The following is a 20,071-nucleotide window of genomic DNA, read 5'->3' on the forward strand; positions in this document are numbered from 1 at the left end:
ATCGGTGGCCTCTTTGCCCAGAAACATCCCTGCCAGGGGCCGCCACGAGTATTATTCTGCTCATGGGTATCATCATTTTTCTGTTCTTGTTTATGGTCGTCAGCGCCTGTTTTACCTAGTGCATCAGCAGTACTCTGGCCGGAGGATTCTCCATCTTTAGGTTTCCCTTGGGTGATAAAGTTCAGGATTGCTCCTTCCTGTGACGCTACAAGAGCCTGCTGAGCCGCCTTTCTCTTTTGTTTCGAATAACGAGATTTGTGTACTCGAATTCTCTTCATTTGCTTGCAGTGTTATATACGCCTGTACCAGCGGGCCAGCAGTGGGTAGGAAAAAAAAGAAGCCAATCAAGAACCAGGAGGAACGCAGGCGCGGAGGTCAGTGAAGAGGGGGGGGGGGGGGGGGTCAGGGTGTTTGGAAGTGGAAGAGAGCCGGAGGCCGCCAGAGACAGAAGTCCGGTCGGACAAAAGCAGGGTCCTCCAGCACCCGAACAGTGGATACACAAGAGTTGTCTTGGCAACTTGTAACTTGTTCTCTCCCTTTCAAGTATGCCCCAAGTGTGACATTGGCTAAGTGGTCTTGTTAGGCAGGATATGACACTTTAAAGTGAAAAGGAAGACCAGAGGCCCCACCCTACATATTCTTTGGAGTTCAGAGGCGTTTTCTCCACCCATTCAGGTCGGCATATTTTCACCTGGGAAGCATTTTATATTCTTTAATCACACATTTAAGGCCAATGACTGGCTTAAAGACCCTGGAGAGCCAGTGCAAATTCACCTACAGTAACTTCAGGAAGGGAAAAGTTACATTTCTGAAAGTTACCTTTCCTTGATAGTCATTAAAAGACAGCTGTCACAATTGACTTGGAATTTTAATAGCTGTAAGAGAGTACATATTTTTATAAGATCACCCCCCCAAAATATTGCACTGATGATGCTGGTTTTTCAACTCTGAAGTAGACTGGCCTGGCTGACCAGGCCCCGATGCTTGTGGTGTGACCCTTAAAGTGTAAGTACAATTGGATAATCCCTGATTGGCATACTTCATTTACCTATGAGTCCTTATTTTATGGTACAACGTGTACCCAGGGCTATAGTAAGCTGAATATCACCAGTGGCCAGCAGCACTTATTGTGCGACTACTGCGGTGGAAGAGTGAAACCATGGCTTAGGTCTGACCTCACAGCCTTGTCGGGCAGTTTTTACAAGCCCAACCCAACATGGCAAAACTAACCCTTTTGCAAAGTCGAAACCGTCCTTTGAATATTTACAAGTCCCCTCTGGAAGGCCTTAGTAGCCCTGAAGGCAGTTTGCTAAATATTACAAAGGACAAGTTTCTTTGGTATTTTACATGTCCTGATAGTGAAAACTCAAAATTGTTGTTTTCACTGTAGTAAGGCCAGTCATACCATTTGCTAAAAGGGAGTTTCACTAGCCAGCGTGGTGAGTACGTGCTTCCATTTTGGACTGCCAAATATAGTACTCCAAAATATTAAATTAATTGTTTAAAGTAACTGTTGCAAAATCATCCTGTGCCCTGGGCACCCCCCAACTTTTTGCTGTCTGAAGCTGGTGGTAACTGATTTTGACTGACTCTGGGCTCTGTTTAGCTAGGCCCAGGGCCAGTGCTAAGCTGAAAGGAACACATCAGAATACAGTTACAACACCTAACATACACTCTAGTTCACTATGGTATGGTGGGGGTACCCCTGTAATTGGCATTACCTGCGTCATAAGTATATAATAGGGCTGGGGATTGAAACTACCTAGAAGTCTCCAGTTCCCTGGGGCATGGCAGTTTAGAGGGAAGCAGCTTTTTCTACACTTGCATCTGTGCACTGCTGAGGCCTGAGGTCAGTTTAAAAACAGCCCTGGGTGCCAGGACTGCATTTAAAAAGTAAATTGTGCCCAAACTCGACTTTGGTGGTAGGGGCACTTATAAATGGATAACTTACAATGTTTTGACAAATTAGGGACCCCAGGGTCACCCCTAGGTATCCCAAGGGTGGGGGTCAGTAATCTATAAGGTACACCCTTATAAAATGAGTTTTTATATGCCTGGGTAAAGTAAAATTTCACATTTCACCCCCCACATTGTGGTAAAGTGCTGCTCAAATTCGACTTTGATGCCAGGAGCACAGTAAACGGAGAATCTGCAATATTTCTACAGATTCAAACCCCTAAAGTCTCCCCTAGTTGCACATGGGGTGGGGTTCCTGTAGATTTTAGGCAGGTACGTTGTTCTGGTGCTGGAAAAATGGCCCAAGTAATTTTCCCCATTGCAAATCCCTTGTTACATGGGTTAACATTGTAGGAAGTTATGGATTAATAGCTATTGATAGGAGAGGACTAGCCGGACCGTTCAAAGACTTCCCGGAATGGTAGTAGTAAATCCAACAATATCATATTGTTGAATCTCTCCTAAAGTGTACATACAGGCAGTTATAAGACTTTCCTGTTTGTAAGTCCAAATTCAGCCTTCCAATGGTCTGCCCTGATTGGTCAGAGGTAAGTGGATTAGCCAGGCTGCTTTGAAGAGGTGATAAAGAGCCCCTGGGTTTACCAACAGTGCTTGGATGGCAGTGTGCTGGTCCATAGAAATGCCAGGCCAGGGGGTGGAGTCGTAAACCATGCGCTGCAAAGGCAGAGGGGAGGCCTGGGTGTCAGTTACCCTTTTACACTCTTGACCCAGAGTCAGGGCTAGGCTTAAGGAAGGTATGTGCAGATGGTAGTGGGAGAGTCTAGGGAAATACGCCATCCCTGGGGGTGTGTTTAGCAAGTCTTGACTCTCTGCTGGAAAATCAGCCATGATGGATTTGGAAGATTTGATGCACTCTGGGACAAAATAAAGCCACACTCTACAGGATGTGGTCATCGCTTTGAGGAGTTACCCTGCTCTCATTGGTCAGGAGTGAGCCCAAGAACATTGCTGGACTCAGAAAGAATAGAAGGTCTGCACCCACTGAACCTGTGGAACTCAGAACTAAAAGCTGCACCAAGGAAGACTGCTCTTCCTGAACCAAGACAGGACTTCAGAAGGAGATGGACTGCTCCTGTTGTGGAACCCACAGAGAAAGATCTCAAGGGCTGGACCTGCTCCAACTTGTCTCCAGGACCAGTGAGTGGACTCCAAAGGGTAGTAAAGCTCAGCTCCTGTTAAGGTTCAGATCCACAAAAGGTTCAGAAGCCTATACATGCCAAGTGGCCAGCTGACCAGCAGTCACTGGACCTGCTCTGGATTCCGCTGGTGTACCACATGTTGTGTCTCCCAGGTCCTGAACACATGGCTGGTGCTAGAGCGTGCGCAGACCTTAATTCGGAAAAAGACCTTAATTCGGAAAAACCGACCGAATCCGTCATGGGGACACTGTATTAAGAGGAAGCCTAGAGCAATTGTGGTAGCAGCTTATTAAGGTCTGCGCACGTGCCTAACATTGGACGCTGAGTTCACATTATTACTTTTTGGAAATATTACCCCCTTGGTTAATCGTGTCATTTACCCAAAGGCCCCTGACGTGTGTATAATATTATCCGGATATCGGAATTTTGATATCGGCATCCACATTATTTTATTGGTCAAACTGTTTCATCTGCGCCATTGCGTCACTTCAAGATCTACTAACATCTCTGCCCTGACGAAGCTCCCATGGTTGGGGAGCGAAACGCGTTGGCTGTCTTAAAAATGAAAGAATAAAAGAAAATATATTTTCGATACAACGTGGTTCTGGTTTACTTCATACTTGGTGCTGCCTCTATTCTTTTTCTGAACACATCAGTCTACCCCTTCATGCCAACACCTGACGGCCGCTGGCGTACACTGCTTCCAGTTGCAGGCAACATCCCTTTTAATGACCAGGCACGCCACCCCCAGAAAAGTCCTCTCCACTCGTGGCCTTCCAAAGTCCTCCACCAGTCAAGCAGTACATTATGAGGGGTGAGGTCCCCTGAACGATCCAAGATTGAGGAGAGTTCCCAACCCACTATCTCCCAATAGGGCTTCAGAGCCGAGCACTCCCATGCCATATTGAACAAGTATTTATTTTACTTTATGCAGTTTTATATAGTGTAAACTTTTCTAGCACCCGATTCTCTCCCTTCCTTCCCCCTTCTAGCTCCCCACCTCACCTTCTGCCCACACTTTTTCAGATTATGCTGTGAATGGGGGATGGCGGGCAAAAAGAGATGGGATGAAGGAGGGACGAGGGGGTCGTAGGGAGGGGGGTGGGGGGTGGGGTGCCAAGGACGGATGGTGGACGTGGTATACAAGGACGAGGGAGGGATAGAGTTACAAGCATCCCGTGCAAAGAGAAACATTCACAACACGGGTAAGCAACTAGATACACAAAGTCGAGAAACAAACAGTTAAAAATATAAACAAAATGCATCTTACCTGAACGCAAATAAAAACAACACCAATCCGGCTGAAGGCACTCCTGAAAAGACGAAAACAACACGGGGAAAAAAAAGCAAAAAAACCCCGCCCACCGCCGCACTGACGTGTTAAAAGGGGCTGGATGAGAAAAAATCTCAGGAACGCCCACGAGTCGCCTCGCAGAATGACGGACGCCACTGTTTTCCAATGGCTAGCCTCCATTTATGGAGCTAGCCAATGGAAACAGAGGCGGGACAAAGCCCTCATACTGCAAAACAAAAGATTTCGCCTGCGCGAAACGCTGCTTGCGCAGCTTTCGACAGGCGAAACCTAAAAACTGGCTGCTGGATGGGTGTAACGTGCATATGCGGTCAGGGCGCAGGGGAAGGGGCGCTACAGGCGCTGGGGGGCTAGTTAGGTGGCATGCAGATAGTTGCACTGAACCATTCGCATTTGCACAGAAATTGCCATGCCTGCCTACCTCCATTCATCTGCGCCAGCTCCCCAACCCACGCCTCCGATCTCCTGGCGCGTTCAAGGCCATCTGGGGCATGGATAACCAACGACTGATAGATCCTTGAAATAGCTCCTTTACCTTGGCGCCCAAGGAAGATCTTGAGTACTGGCTCTTTAAAACGCCAAGAGCTTATTTGTTGATTGGCTATAGATTGTGTGCGAGCTTCTGTCGTAATGTGATCTTGTGAATGTGAAAAGTGACTCCATGGTTGGAGGAACTAATTGATAGATGAATATCTGGATGACCGAATGCACGGCTACCTAGATGCATGCATGAATGTTTGAAGCATAACAGCAAAGATGGATGGAAGGCTAGATGAAAGGGTGAGTGATTGCATGGATGGATGCAGACAAGTTACAGCAGTTTTACAGACCAAAACTAAATATAGCAGTGGTGATAATATCATAAACGATAATGAGTACCAACAGAAGGTCATTTCAAGCTTTGCTTCTGAGCTGCGAACAACAAACCAGTAAAAACTATTTCTAAAACTATACAGAGAATGTGTGACTGAGTCAGTGTAGGTGGGAAGCCATCAAAAGCTGTAAATAGCCCATCCCAGACTGAAAACTCATTGCTGCACCAAAAACTGATACCTCTTCACCACCAGTGGAGGTCTGCAGCGGTGAAAATGAGCCTGACCTTTCTAGCCGCTTTCCTTTTAAACAAACCTTTAAAAGCAAACGTTGACTGTTTCAGCAGATAACCGTAACCACCATTTGAAGAGACTAAGGGGCAGATTTACAAGCCACTTGCGCCACTTTTGCGTAATTTTTAACATGGGAAATGTGACGCAAAAGTGGCGCAAGGGGCTTGTAAATGTGCCCCTAAGAAAGATAGACGGCGCGATTCACAAAGGTAAACTGGCATTTGTAGACACTATTCACTATTTAGGAGTGGAGATTTGCACCCAGGTGAAGTGGACTTGCATCTCTAAATCCACTCCAAAAAGGGGGCGGAGCCTCCTACATCTGAATTTACAATTGTAAGATTTGCTATTAGTAACTTTCCATCCATTGGTGGAGATCCTCACCTCTGTGGTTGAGACTTTACTACAGGAAGATACAGGGACTTTTAATTAAGTTTATTATTTTTTAAAATAATTAAAACAATTTTAATGTATATTATCAAATACAAATAATCTGTCTAATGTGACACTGACAGGCTACGTTTTAGAAAAAAAATTAAACATTGTTCCAAAATTCATTCTCTAATTGCATTGCTGACCGCTTCTGGTAGAATCTGCATGTCTTTGGCACTCTCATTCAAATATTTGCGCCTAAGTTTCTCTGATTAACATCGGTTAATCTGACAATTTATCAACAGTAAATGTAGAAGGGTCTGTGCAGTTGGCACTCTAGAGGTTTGTAGTCCTTGGATATTTTACTTGGGTCTCCCATTGGTGAGGTGAAGTGATAAAACAAGTACCTTTGAATGTAAATCTTGTTGCATTAGAAATAACTCAAAGTATTTTATCTTGATGCATGTTTTCTTTGCTACCACAGTAAAGCAGAATGGACAAGAAAGGAGAGAATGCATCACAGAAACTCTTAGTAGTAAGTATCCTCAATAATGCAAAATCGTATTGCAAAACAGCAGGTTCATTATTATGCAGAGAAACACCTGGCACAGAGTTCATTAAGAGTAGACCTAGTGCTACTGTAAGGATTTCCACTCATCTCCAAAGACACCCAAACATTCTTAAGAGACTTGGATATCAAGAGTGGTAGCAAGAGAGTAGGATTGCCTAAGATGACAAAATAGGCTTCTCCTAGCCAACAATGATTGCATCTATTGTAGCACATGGTCATAGAAGTAGAAGACAGACTGTCTGGTGAGATACATTCAAACTTATAAAAATGATTAAAGACTCGGTTAGTTTAAAAAGGGGGTACTGCGTTTAATGGAGCCTGGAGGGTATGGAAGTCTGGCCAAATGACCTGGATGCAGACAATCTACAACATCTAGTGAAAATTAGTTGAACTCTAAAATCATGGAAAATTGTGATGGGCCACCGTTGTTTCACGTCTATTGATGAAGTGGCCAGAGACCACAACTGGTAATAGACCTGTTCAAATGTTAAGTCATTTAAGAGGGGTACGTTTATGTAATCTCGGGGATTCCTGGCTTGGTAAGGGTACAAGCTGAATGGTGAACACTGGGTCTCCATAGTGTAGGCAGGAACCATGTACATTTTGGGAGAGGTGCAGATGCAGACCGATGGAGCTGGCAGAGCCAAGGTATTCGCTACCAGCTCTGGACGTGAGTGCTGCGCTGAAGTAACTCAAAATGAACAAAAATATATTGTGACATAAAAAATACTGAATCAGGTTTGAAAGGTTTTAAACGTAAATTAACCAGACTATTGCAAATATAAATATACGAAATTCCAAAACATTTCCTGTAATAATATAGAGTGCAGAAAAATAGTATTGTTAGAAAAGGAAATAGATGTAACCATATTATAGTTTGCTTTTTTAAATATAGTTTACTAATATTATCGAAAAATTATATCAAAATATTCTTATTAATAAAATTTAATGATGTCATTTAAAATATTAAATATTTTTTTGTAACAACAAATGCATTTTTTACTTAACAATCAATCTCTCTATGCACAATATCTTTAATTTTTTCATTTAAAAACATTAATATGTTTGAAAAATATCTACATTTTATACTTTTAATTACAATCAGTCGAAAAGAATCCAAACGGCATTCAGTTTGTCTGAATCTGATTCAGAGCCAGTGTTTTCGACCGACTCGTAAACATTTCCGACCGGCCGATTACGATGTTGGGTAACCGTTCGGTCCTTGGTTCAGACCAGCATTCGGAGAAACCAAGTCGGTCCGAGCCGACTCATATGGCTCTATGGACTGCTTTTACGACTGAGCAATTACAATGTCAGATTTGGACAGCCATTCTGAATCGGTTTGTCCGACACGGATCAGCTGTCGGAATCTGACTTATGGGGTTATAGCAGGCCCCTCTTTACCCAGAGGCCTCTGGTTTGGGCCTGTGGCGGTACCCATGGGTCCTCTCTTTCCACCTATGTACTGTGTGGCAGGCACCATGGGGTGCACTCCACAGGGTGCAAGGTTTTCCGCAACCACCTCACTTTGAAATGGGAGCCTGTGTTGTCGGTCGGAACACAGGCTCCCATTGAAGTCAATGGGAGTCCAACCGAACCGTGTCGTAAACATCATAATCTGTTGGTTGGTCAGACTACCCGAATCCGATTCGATCTGAAACCATTCCGACACACAGTCGGTCGGAATGCTTTCCGACCGACATCGTTATGAAGCCCTTAATGTGTACACACAATTAACATTTTTAAAATAGCATCTTTTCAAATCATATAATGCTAAACTCACCCACAAACATTGATTAGATCACATAAATAAAGTTGGTGAAATGAATTATTGCAACTCTAGTCCCACAAGCATTAGTGAAAGTACATGCATTGAGTTGAAGAGAAAGTGTTCTCCTAAATCCAATCCAATGAACACTGGGGAAAGTGCATAAACCTCTTGGGGTCAGACTAATTATTCTACCACCAGTCCCACAAATATATGGAGCCCCCCTTCCTAATATTGGAGAAAGTGTAGACATTTTGGGGTAGAGGATAGGAATAACTATTCTAACTTCCAGCTCCACAAACATTAGGCAAAGTCAATGTATTGGGGGGTTGAGGGGGGGAATGTGGGGTGGGAGGCAAATGTACTATTCTAACTCCATTCCTGCAAATATTGTGGAAAACTCATATTTTTGGGGGGATGGGTCAGTTTACCTCTTTTAACTGCAGGTTTAAAAACATTGGGGAAAGGGCATATATAAAGTAGTCAGATGTAAGGTTCTATCTCCAGTGCCATAAACCACAGCAAAAATCTATATATTTGGGGGTAAGAAAAGTGGGGGCAGATATAATATATAACACTAGTCCCACGCATAGTAAGTAAAGTTCATATATTTTCTGGGGAGTTTGGAAAGTGGAAATTTACTGTTTACACCACCTTAACAATTATTTCAGAAAGTACAGCTATTGGTGTGGGGGGGGGGGGGGGTGGTGGTACAATTTATTGTCTTAATACCAAGTATACTATTTTTCGGTAAATAAGAAAGTTTATAAAAAAATCTATATTTTAAAACAATAATGCTTTAGGTATATATTAAACAATTATGCTAAATATATGGAATTTTAGACTAAAATGTCATTTAATGCAATTGATTTTATATTTTTAACAAACCATTACTTCTGTTCATCTCAACGATATTTATCACCTAAAATAGTAAACCCAATTATATTTTTTTAATTATTTTTCTTTAGTAAATAAAATGTAATAAAATTATATTCATCCAGTACCTACATAAATTATTATTCCTTATAATAAGAGAACTGCCACCATAATGGTCCCCAATAAAACGTGCAACTAATTCATATAAATCAATTAATTCCAATATTGTATAACCAATATTTTGGTTCATTCAATAACGTATAATTTAATTATAAGAATATTGAGTAACAATATTATAAAGTAAGTTATATTTATAGCTAAAAAATTGCCCATCCAATACCTGAACAAACCCCAATGCCTGAAAAAGTAAAATATACAAACATTGCACTATTATACAAATAATCATTTTATATGTTAAATAAAACAATCAAACCTAATGGAAATAGATAAAACCCAGCATGAACACCAAAATGTTGATTATGCTAATGTAGAGGTTTCCACTTTTGGGGGCTCTTTAGAACTTACTTTCCTTTCTGTGATCTCTGCCTCATCAGTATCCGATGTTCCTCTGCAACAGACCCCAGAAGACGGGTTGTACAGCTTTCTTTTTAGAAACATTGCTTGCAGCCATCTTGAAATGATTTGTTTCCCTCTCTCCGGATCCTCTTCGCTCAAAGAGCCAACATTTAGTCCGCATTTTGTTTTGATTGGATCACTTTAGAAAAGAGAAAGCAATCTGGTGGGACTCTCATTCCTGTTCTGTTTGTTTCATGTTTGGTACTTACTGTTCTAAAGGAGGTGGTAAAGCATTTTTTTATTGCAGCTTGTTGCTTGCTCTTGAGGAATTTTCCTTTCTTGTTCACTTCAGTTACTACTCATGTCCAGACCATTTTGCTGTGTCTCAATTCTCAGGATATTTTTATATTTTTCTGTTTTGTGCTTCGAAGTAGTTTACGCTTTCTTCAGTATGCTTCTTTCATTGTCTTTGATTCGTTCCCCATTCTGGAATTAGAGCTTAAGAAAGAAAACAGTGTCATTTTGAAGACAACACTTGGTAAAAATCCCTCTAGAAAACAAATTTGTACCAGCTCTTCCTTTTTCTGAATTCAGTAATCTGTTTTGGGTTACATATGGTGTTTTAGTTTCTTGAGTGGCATATCTCATGCTTCTATATCGGTCTTTGCACAGCGATTGCTTTTGTAGTGCGCACCTGCTTTGCCAACCACAAAGCGCGGTATGTTTTATTTCATCAGGTTTGAACTCTGTTGGAAAAAGCAATTACGGATCCTTTTTTGGGAAAAGTGATAGAGTGCGGTGTCATATACGACTCCACCTGATGGTGGAACAAACAGTCTTTCAAGGCTATTGATCGCGGTCTAACATTGGCTGCAATCCACATGCTTCGGTGCAGATTGGCAGGTTGATGGGAGCACTGCTAGTCCTGCACTGAAAGACTGCTAGTCTTTCTCAAACTCTCATTGGCCTGAGATTGTGTCGATCACAAGATTCTCATTTCTATCTTGAGAGAGAAGATGGGTGTTGGGGCTGGGGCTGCCCTGTGAGTGGGTCTCCTTTCATGTCTTATTATTTGATCTATTTATTATTGCGCCTATCTAGCAGCGTCGCCAATGCAGCACCTCACACAGAACAAGAAATATAGTAACAAAGTGAGATCGTTTAACAGATGGTCATAAGTTTGTGATTGACATAGAGTTTGAGTAGACAGGCTTTCAAGTTTTTCTTGAAGGAGGACAGTTGGGGTTAAGTCTGAGATCTTCATGGAATTGATTCCAGAGTCTTGTAGCTTGGCAAGGGAATATGTTTTGAATATCTCTTGTTTTCTGGGTTTCAAGGAGTAGGTATGATTTATTATATGGAGATTCTTTTCCCTCCTGTGGTGCAGAGGTTCCCTTTTAAACAGTTGCTGCTTCCAACAGGTAATGACCCATTCATCCAATGTCCCATGGGGCTTCATCCCATCACTTCTGTTGCTCAGTTCAAACAGAAAGGAACAGGGTCTCTTGACCTGTGAGCTCAGTGTGCCTTTGTACTTTATACATATCACATCTACTTATTTGAAGGTTTCCCACATAAAGAGCATCTGGTGTCACAGACACACTCGGTTGCATTCTAGATTTGAAGTCCAGGCAGTTCCTTAAGTTTAGCCTGTCAATGAGCCCATTGGTTTGTGGATTATGGAACAGTTTAGCAGGTTCTCTTAAAGCATCTAACAAATGCTGGATTTATTCTAATCCTGGCATGTTCTGCCCTACCTTATTCATTTGGTTGGAAGTGGTCAACTACAGGATTTAGCTCTCGTAGCAAATAGCATCTAGTGTACTTCAGAATGACTTCTGGACAACTATTCAATCCTTTTTTTTTGTTACAGCCGGCTGCAAGACACTCTGTGATTGCAGGGTTCCCTGAATCCTTTCTTGCACCCCTGGGAGGGCGAGCCTCCGGGTGCAGTCGGGTTAATACCTGCTCCCAAGGAGATTCAGCCACATTGCTTACATTCTCGCTTCAACTAGAGCAGGCGTGTCTATTGTAGGTCTACAAGGGCGTTAGCCACACACATTTATAGGATATCCTAATGAGCTACATTTAAATTCATTTAAGCTGCTGATAATGAACCACTTTAGGGATGGGTATCCAGAAAATCGGGCACAGTGTTGCATGTGTCTTCCATAGAGACACCTGTGTCTTTTAAAGTACGCTGATGTTTCACACGATACCCGTTTGCCAAGAAAACGCAAAACCTTGCAAGACCTAACGAACAATCTGGGGCCCTATTACAGAAGGTGTCCCGGGGGCGCAACGGGCATTTGCGATTGCTTTGCGTGCCCCCAGGGCACTTTGGTATTATAGAAGGGGAAGCACTTATATTATGAATACCGATAGAACCGTGGAGTGGAGTGGAGTGGTGTGGCTCACTGGTTAGAGGCGGCAGACCCGAGAGCAGAGAACGGCCCGGGACCAGAGTTCAATTCCCGACGCGGCAGGGTCGTAGACCAGGGTCAGCAGACTCGATAATTCTCACCTCGGTGGCTACTCTAACCAGGGATCACACTCGGCAACTCTGGGCATTAGCTTGCCTCATCTCCACAACGGCCCCTCACAAACGCCGGGGATGCCTGGTTTCACCTTGGAGACTCCCAGGAGGGACTATCTCACAGGGAAAGCCAGGACGGGTTCCCCAGCGGTCTATAGCGCTACGAGGCCTGCGGTGCGGGTAACATTGCGCTTTACAAGACACACAATTTACAAGACACACAATTTAACCAGCGAACTTAAAGCGGCAGCTCTATCAACAGATTGTGTTCCCTCATTTGCATAGAGGCTTGCCCTATGCAAATGAGGGAATTCCTTTGACTCTGCATCCACACCTTATTACAGACGCGAGCACAGAGTAAAAGAAGCACTTGGAGTGTGCCCCCTGAGAGCAGCTGCCGAGGGTAAATGGGGTTCCATGGACCCGCCAGACAACCCCTTGCGGGCGGGTGCAGTCACTGACTGCACCCGCCCGCAAGGGGATCGCTAATCCCCTTTTGAAACTGCACTATGAAAACAGGCGCAGCTGCTCCGTGTTTTCACATGAATGGGCTGCCCTGGGGGCAGCCAGAGTTCACGGCTGCCTTAGGGGCAGCGGGTTCACCATAATGGGGTGCATAGACATTGTTTGCACAAACAATGCCAATACTTAATATGGTCCAAGGAGTAAGTTCTGAATTTAAAACAGGCAGAAACCAACGCTTATCATAGCTGCAGCAGCAAACTGAAGTAAATCATCAGTTGAACGGAAAGTCATGCAGTTTGTGTTACGAAAAATAAAAAACCGTAGTAGATGTGCCTATAGGTTGCGTGTCATATGTCCATTTTCTAGTTTTGTTAGAAGTATGGAGGGTTTGTTTCAGCTGTTTTCCTGTGTAGAGCTCTGGTGCCTTTGGGTAATGTTCACACTAAAAGTAACCTTAACCCCTTCGCTACTTCTGTTGGCCAACAGCCGTCACGAGCACTACCTCTGTAGTGCTGCACACGTCCATTGGCCGGCGTGGCCCGCCTCTTAATTAAACCGCCACACCGCGGCGGAATTCGCGCTGTGGTTAACATTATAAATTAATTGAATACGTTTGTAGATTCACACAAATGCTTGTAAATCCCTAAATATCGGTTGAAGCATTTCAAGGGGGATGTGCGGTCTAGTGGCTGAGCTGTTGACATTGGAACCTCGTGACCTGCAATTCCAATCAGGGCTCCAGCACTTGACTGAAAGCCTTGTGATCCTGGGCAAATCACTTAATAGACTGCACATAAATTGTAAATATGTAAGGAAAGTATGTGTAAACGTGACATCTAATGCCATTGAAATTCGTAAATTGCTAAAGGAAGTACACAACAGAATATTTAAATTTTGCCAAGCATCCCCATTAATGTGCAGTGCTCCGTTGCTACCAAGTTAGGTTTCTGTTAACAAATTCTAAATACACCCATGGCTTTTAGGTATACTGGCTTCAACTTAGGAAATAGGCAGGTTTCATTTCTCTTACCTGCATGAAACAAACAAGATCCCACACACAAGGGGACAGGTTTCTGCTCAACAATAAAATTGAAAATTCCCTCCAGGACAAACACTGAAATCAAATAAATCACTCAGATTCCACTAGACATGCACCACACATTAAAAAAATACACAACATCCAAATACTACAGAAGTCTGCAAGAATATATACGCCTTTAATTCTTTTATATATGTAACATAATTTTACATTAATATTCTCAATCAAATATCACCTTCATATTAAAAACACATGTACCTCACACAAAAAAAATAATAAATATAATGACATTAGGGAGAACAATTAAGATCTACTCACCAGTCTTTATAAACTGGCAAATCAGCCTACTCTATCAAGAAGGGTCCATAAAAATATAATATCCCATATAAAATACCCTGTGCACGGCAGATTTTGCTTTAATATTTTGTCGACATGTTTTAGTGGACACTCTTATTTATAACCACCTTCGTCAGGACTACATACATGTTTCTCCCAAATTATTTCATATAAAATCTATGAAAGAAGATCATAACATTACATTAACAAACATTCCACAATTATATACAACAAGACCCCATTGTCACAAAACAATGACAGAATGAAACAACCATCAAAATTAAGGACTAATTTAAACCATTTACATCCCATAACTTCACATGGTACTAGTTTCCTTAGTTTAAACAATTATCATGCTTACTGTCCATAATAACTACATCCAGATTTAACATTCTTGTTAATATAATAAGCAGATTTGCTGGTTTATGAAGACTGATTGTCATAATTGTTCTCCTTAATGTTATTGTATGTATGACTGTTTTATTTATTGTGTGAAATGCATGTTTTAAAATGAAGGTGATATTGGATATAGAATATTATTGCGAAATTATTTATTTATATATAAGCATATTAAAGCCATATATATTCTTCTGAACGCCTCTAATGTTTGATGTGGTGTATTCTTTTTAATGTTTGGAGTATGTGTAGCGGAGTTTGAGTGGTTTATGGGATTTTGTGGGTTTTATCCTGCGGGGAAATATGCAATTTTATTAATTGCTCTTATCTACGTTTATGAAATAACTTTTAATGTTTTGCCTATTCCCACACAAACCAAAACTAAATTTACTGTGATTGTAGGAAGATTGTCACCTTTTTCCAAACCACAAAAAAGTCCTTTCAGACAGACATTTAAAAAAATAATATTAAAATGTGCCTATTAATATTCTTGAGCCTTTGATGAATCAAGTGAACATATCAATAAAGACAAAAAAGGCTTCCCCTAGTTTAATTTCAGGTCCATGAGAAGGGGGAGAGAAGCAAGCACAAACTGAAGAAATACCTCTAGCTGACCTATATTTCTTTTAAGTATAGCCAAATGGTTTAAAGATTTTTTGTAATGAAATACATATAAGAATAGCGATAGCTATTAATAAGCTATAGTTTATTTTTTATACCCCTGCTCCTAGATTTCAGCATTTCAGTACAATTTTATATATTGGTCCTGATGAAGGTGGCAAAAAGAATGTATGTTCCACCGAAACGTTCGTCGACCATCTCTTTCTGGTAATCATCTCAGTGAAGACATCTTTAGAATATTGTGAAGAACGCATGAGAGAACAAAATTATACAGGGTTTTTAAGAAATGTATTTATGAATTGATCTTTAGTTTAAAAATATCTGTTCTTTTTTTTCACTGCTGGACTCCCAGGGTTTCTGTCAAATTGTATTTTTACTTCACACTGTGTATGTTAGGTGAATGAGTGGTATGATATGGAGTGAGTATGTTGTGGTTATGTGTGAGTGTGCTGCGGTATAGTAGTAATTATGATTGATCTGTTTTTGACTTTATTTTTTTCCAATTGTGTCATGAGAATGAATTTCGTCATCTATTTAAGCGACTTGAGAATTTTATATGTTTATAAATGGATTGTTATTGCTTTTGAAAATGAAAAATAACACATACAAATAATAAACTATATCTATTTAAAAGCTATTGCTATTCTTATATGTATTGCATTACAAACAAATCTTTCTTTATTGTGGGTAGCTTTTAAGCCATTTGGCTATACTTAAAAGAAATATAGGTCAAGTGAACATGTAATACTATGTTTGATTTGCACAAACATATTTTGGTGAAAAGTGTCAGTTTAGGGTGGAAAACATTATTCAGTTGGACCTTATAAGAGACGGCTTCCTTCCTGCTGCTCATAGTTTCAATAGTGAACATTACTTTTACCCCTCATTATAGCTCCTCTGAAGAGTTGCAGCTGCCTGTCCACAGTGCTACTCAGCATGCACTTCTTCAGTGTGCCCCAGGCTCCTCTCTATAAGGAAATGGTGCACAGAAGAGGGTTTCTTACATAAATCTTTCCACAGTTAGATGACTGAGAACAGTGTACCTTTTTTTATGGTCCACATCTACTTTTGTGTCTCCTCTGAGGACTGGAACCCCCCTGCCCGCGTCGGTGGATGTGGTACGAAGGAAGGTGCTACCTGTTTTCCAACGAGACCAGGTCCTGGGATGCAAGTCACGCGTTCTGCGCTTCGCAAAACGCAAACATGTCTACGATAGCGACTCTACAGGACAAGGTAGGACGATGATGGATGTCCATGTGTGGCAGTAAGATATGCAAGTGTAAACCAGTGGGCATATCATGATGTTTTTATTTTTAATATTTCCCCCCTTGGGGAAACCCCATCACCTGCAGCACTGCACTTATATGGACTTCTTCTCTTCCCATTCCCACACTGGAAATTGATGTATTCCTGTCCTTGACAGAGTGAATATCCAACTGTTTTCTAGATAGTACTGGGTGGTGGAGAAGTTTTTGAGCACCCACAACCTCTGGGAGTGGATTTACACATGCAGAATTCTGAGATAATATTGTGAAGGAGTATATCCCTATAATTGTGTTAATTCTCTTTATCTGAGTTGGAAAAGTGAATTTGCCTTTTAAATTGAACTTCCACGACAAATGTTCTTGTGAATCAGCACAGAAATAAATGAACTATTAAATAGTTCTTACCCAAAAACAGGTAATATTGGCGAACGTATGTGGTATCATCCCACAAGGCCTGAGTAAACAGTGACAAATTATCGCTCATGTGGGTGTTTCTGGACATTTCCTGGTAGAAAAGAATGAGGGGCATATTATCAAGCACTGCGTTAAAATTATTGCAGCTTTAGCGGGCTTGATAATAGGCCCTTGAGAATTCCAATAGAAGCCCATGGTGACACCAGAACATGGGCTCCTATTGGAATTCTCAAGGGCCTTTTATCAAGCCCATTATCGCCGCTTTAGCAGCAGTTTTCTGCCGCTAAAGCGGCGATAATTTTAACGCTGTTTCTTGATAATATGCCCCTTAGTGTTTTTAAAGCAGTCTCCCCCTTTTTGCCTCTCTTTATTATGAATCTGTAGTGTTGGTTGTTGACTCCCCGAATCGAAAGAATACTAGCATTTCTTAAAACGTGCAAAAAATAACTATGTTGAAAGAGAAAACATCCAAGATAATAAAAAAGGAAAATAATTGATCCGTGAACTCTCAAAATGTTACAAAGATTGTTAAAGCTGCAGCAGATGAAAAAACACAAAGGCCCGTATGTGATAAAACATTTCTTGGTTGTGCAGGAGGCAGTACAGGAGGCTGGAGACTGAGTCTCACCCCCTGAAGGTGGAGTCTTCAGACTTAAACACTGTTGAGACCATCTTTGGATGCCCTGGAAGGAGCATTTACATGGTGGCTTCATGGTCATAGAAAGTATCGCCCCTCTAGATCTGTGTTGAACGGGGAGATTTTCTTGTGATTTTAAGACCTGTATCTCCCGCCTGTCAAGACTGTTGGCTGTATCAATACTCTGTTCTGCTGCCATTGTGTTGAGTGACCACCGTCATTAACCCGTCTGATCTTTGGTTGCAGGCCATCGTTACCCGTTTAAAAGACTCCAAATATTATTGGGTTGGACTTCGGAATAAGGACGGGGAATGGAGATGGACGGACGGATCTCGTTTAAGGACCGACATGTAAGATTTATTGGTCTTTCCTGTAAAGCTAACAAGAGTAACCTTTGTAGTCCTCTCCAGGTCACTATTACTCCATAGCCAATGACCTGCATTCAAATAGCCCAACCCCTCTTTAACTGAGTGACAACATCAGTAGTCCACACTTTTCGGCAAGTTGAGGAATTTACATAGATGCTCATTACGTAGACGTTGGACTAGAATACACTCCAAAGAGGATATAGGTTGGAACCCTCAGTAAGTTTTGAAGATATTCTATTTGAAAATCCAAAAGTAGATTGTGGGGTCCTGTGGTGGTTCCCTGGATCTTTTGTTTGGTAAACACGGTCTCCCCACAATTGCAGCAAAAGATATTGCTTCTTCAGTATGTCTGTTTTTGCTCTTCCCATTGTCCAGAGAGGCTGATTCCGGATCAGGTGTGGGAAGTGTCACAGTACCACTGGTGATTTGTGCTGTTAGTGGTGCGTACACGTACTGTTGGAAATTGGTGGCCAAATAAAAGCAGGCGAGGAGAGCGGTTTGATGGCCATGCCTAACCTCAGTCAAGTTTGTAAATGGAGCCACTGCTGTCTTATCAAGAGTGCGAGGAGCGGAACAACAAAACGTTGACCGAGCTTATAAACAAACAACTGGTCGAGGCAAGAGTGGTTTGCCAATACTGTTTAATAGCTGGCAATAGTTATAATGTCTCATCACAGGATTGCGCCTGATGTGCATGAATGACATGTTCCTGCTGCAGCATCCATCTCCTACATGCATCAATGTAAACAAACAGCTGACCCCTTCCCAGGCATGTCTCCACTGCCCTCCTATGGATGTGCAAAGGCTTAGGGTGGACACTTCATTGCAATAGGCCCATAAACAAAACTATGAATATAGACAGAGTAGATTTATTACATTGACAGACCTTCTTAGTTCTAGCATTAGTCAAGACTTTTTCATTTTACTAAAATAAGATATATATTCTATATATCTATATCTATCTATATATTTGCAGACCAACAAGAGAGAAGTGGAGGATACTGTGGATTCAAACCTTCGTACAAAATCTACATTTAACCCCAATGGCTTCTATTCTAATATAAATACAAGCCTTTGAACAAACTGTCATCAATGAGGTAGAAAAGATCGATAGCCCTCATCAGAGAATTTTTCTGAATATGTCCAGAGAAACAAAAATAGCCCTAGACGAATTTAAAAAAGGCATGGTTGTGGTAATAAAACTAGTGGACAAGGTTGTGCTATTGTCCACCAGTCAACCGAGGATTACAGAAAACAATGCTTGCGCCTCCTGAATGTCAGAAAGAATTACCGTATGATTGAGTCAACCTGACGGGGGCTTTAATTGCCTAAATAGACAAAATGGTCGAAGAAGCAGAGGTGGGACAGCGTATATCGAAACGGGTGGTTGATTTCCTCAAGCCCAGAGATCCTGTAATCCTGTACTTCTACACCCTGCCCAAAATACATAAGAGCAAGGTTCCTACCCTGCGATACCCTATAGTGTATGAATTGGTTCCATTTTGGAACCTCTGTCATGGTTTTGTGATCGTTTCCTCCATGCTATGGTCCAGAAAATACCAATTTACTTAAAAGATACCGAACATCTGTAATTAAAGAACTCCTGTTCTGCAAACAGTGGAATTTTGAAACCCCAAAACATTTTGTGCTCAAACGTGTCCGGTTAGCCTTGACCAAATATGTTTTTTTATTTGAAGGGACCTTGTATCTGCAAATACATGATACATCGATGGACAGTTAGTTTGCCCCAAGTATACCCTTCCTTTATGTATATTGCTGTAGGACGATGTTTTTTGGTCTCGCCGGGCGTTTGCAGTGCGCATGCGCTGTCACGCCATGCGAGGGCTTTTGGAATCGATACGATTTCAGACAACTGCTTTAAGCTACGCCCTTCTTTTCCATTGGCTCAAGCCCTTGTTTATGTTAAACGAGGGCGCGTGATTGGCAAGCAGTGTTTTGGTTGTCGCCTTGTCCATTTTTAGGACTGCCCATTTCGACTGGCCGATGCCATTGTTCCCGTGACATGGGAGCTGCTTTCCTTACAGTACACGCGCCGCACATTAAAATACATTGTCGCCCTTTCCTTTTCAAACTAGCTCAGGTCAGTATGTCTCATCTTTGTTCCCGTGACGTGGGAGCTGCATTCCTTACAGCGCTCGCGCGTGCCATACATTAAAGCACATTGTCGCCCTTTCCTTTTCAAACTAGCTCAGGCTGTAGCACTATGCCTATGAAAGTCATACTCCAGGACGAGCACTATACCTGCTTCAGGTTCCAGTTTACCAGTATGTCTATGTACACTCAGTCATACTCCAGTGTGTGCGCTATGCTCGCGTCAGGCTCCAGCGCGAGCACAG

At 41.9% G+C, this 20,071-nt stretch overlaps 1 protein-coding gene across 1 annotated transcript in view; it reads left to right on the forward strand.

The window, feature by feature from the left end:
* The window catches only part of LOC147665125 (uncharacterized), a 180,832-nt gene that overhangs the window by 151,317 nt on the left and 9,444 nt on the right, over window positions 1-20,071 (forward strand). The window contains exons 3-5 of the mRNA XM_086949756.1: window positions 6,391-6,441; window positions 16,115-16,263; window positions 17,593-17,696. Of these exons, the coding sequence (XP_086805882.1) occupies window positions 6,391-6,441; window positions 16,115-16,263; window positions 17,593-17,696 (304 nt within the window). The remainder of the gene's footprint in view (window positions 1-6,390; window positions 6,442-16,114; window positions 16,264-17,592; window positions 17,697-20,071) is intronic.

This window comes from Lissotriton vulgaris, unplaced genomic scaffold (genome assembly GCF_964263255.1).
Source record: "Lissotriton vulgaris unplaced genomic scaffold, aLisVul1.2 SCAFFOLD_668, whole genome shotgun sequence".
In the NCBI taxonomy this organism is placed as follows: domain Eukaryota; kingdom Metazoa; phylum Chordata; class Amphibia; order Caudata; family Salamandridae; genus Lissotriton; species Lissotriton vulgaris.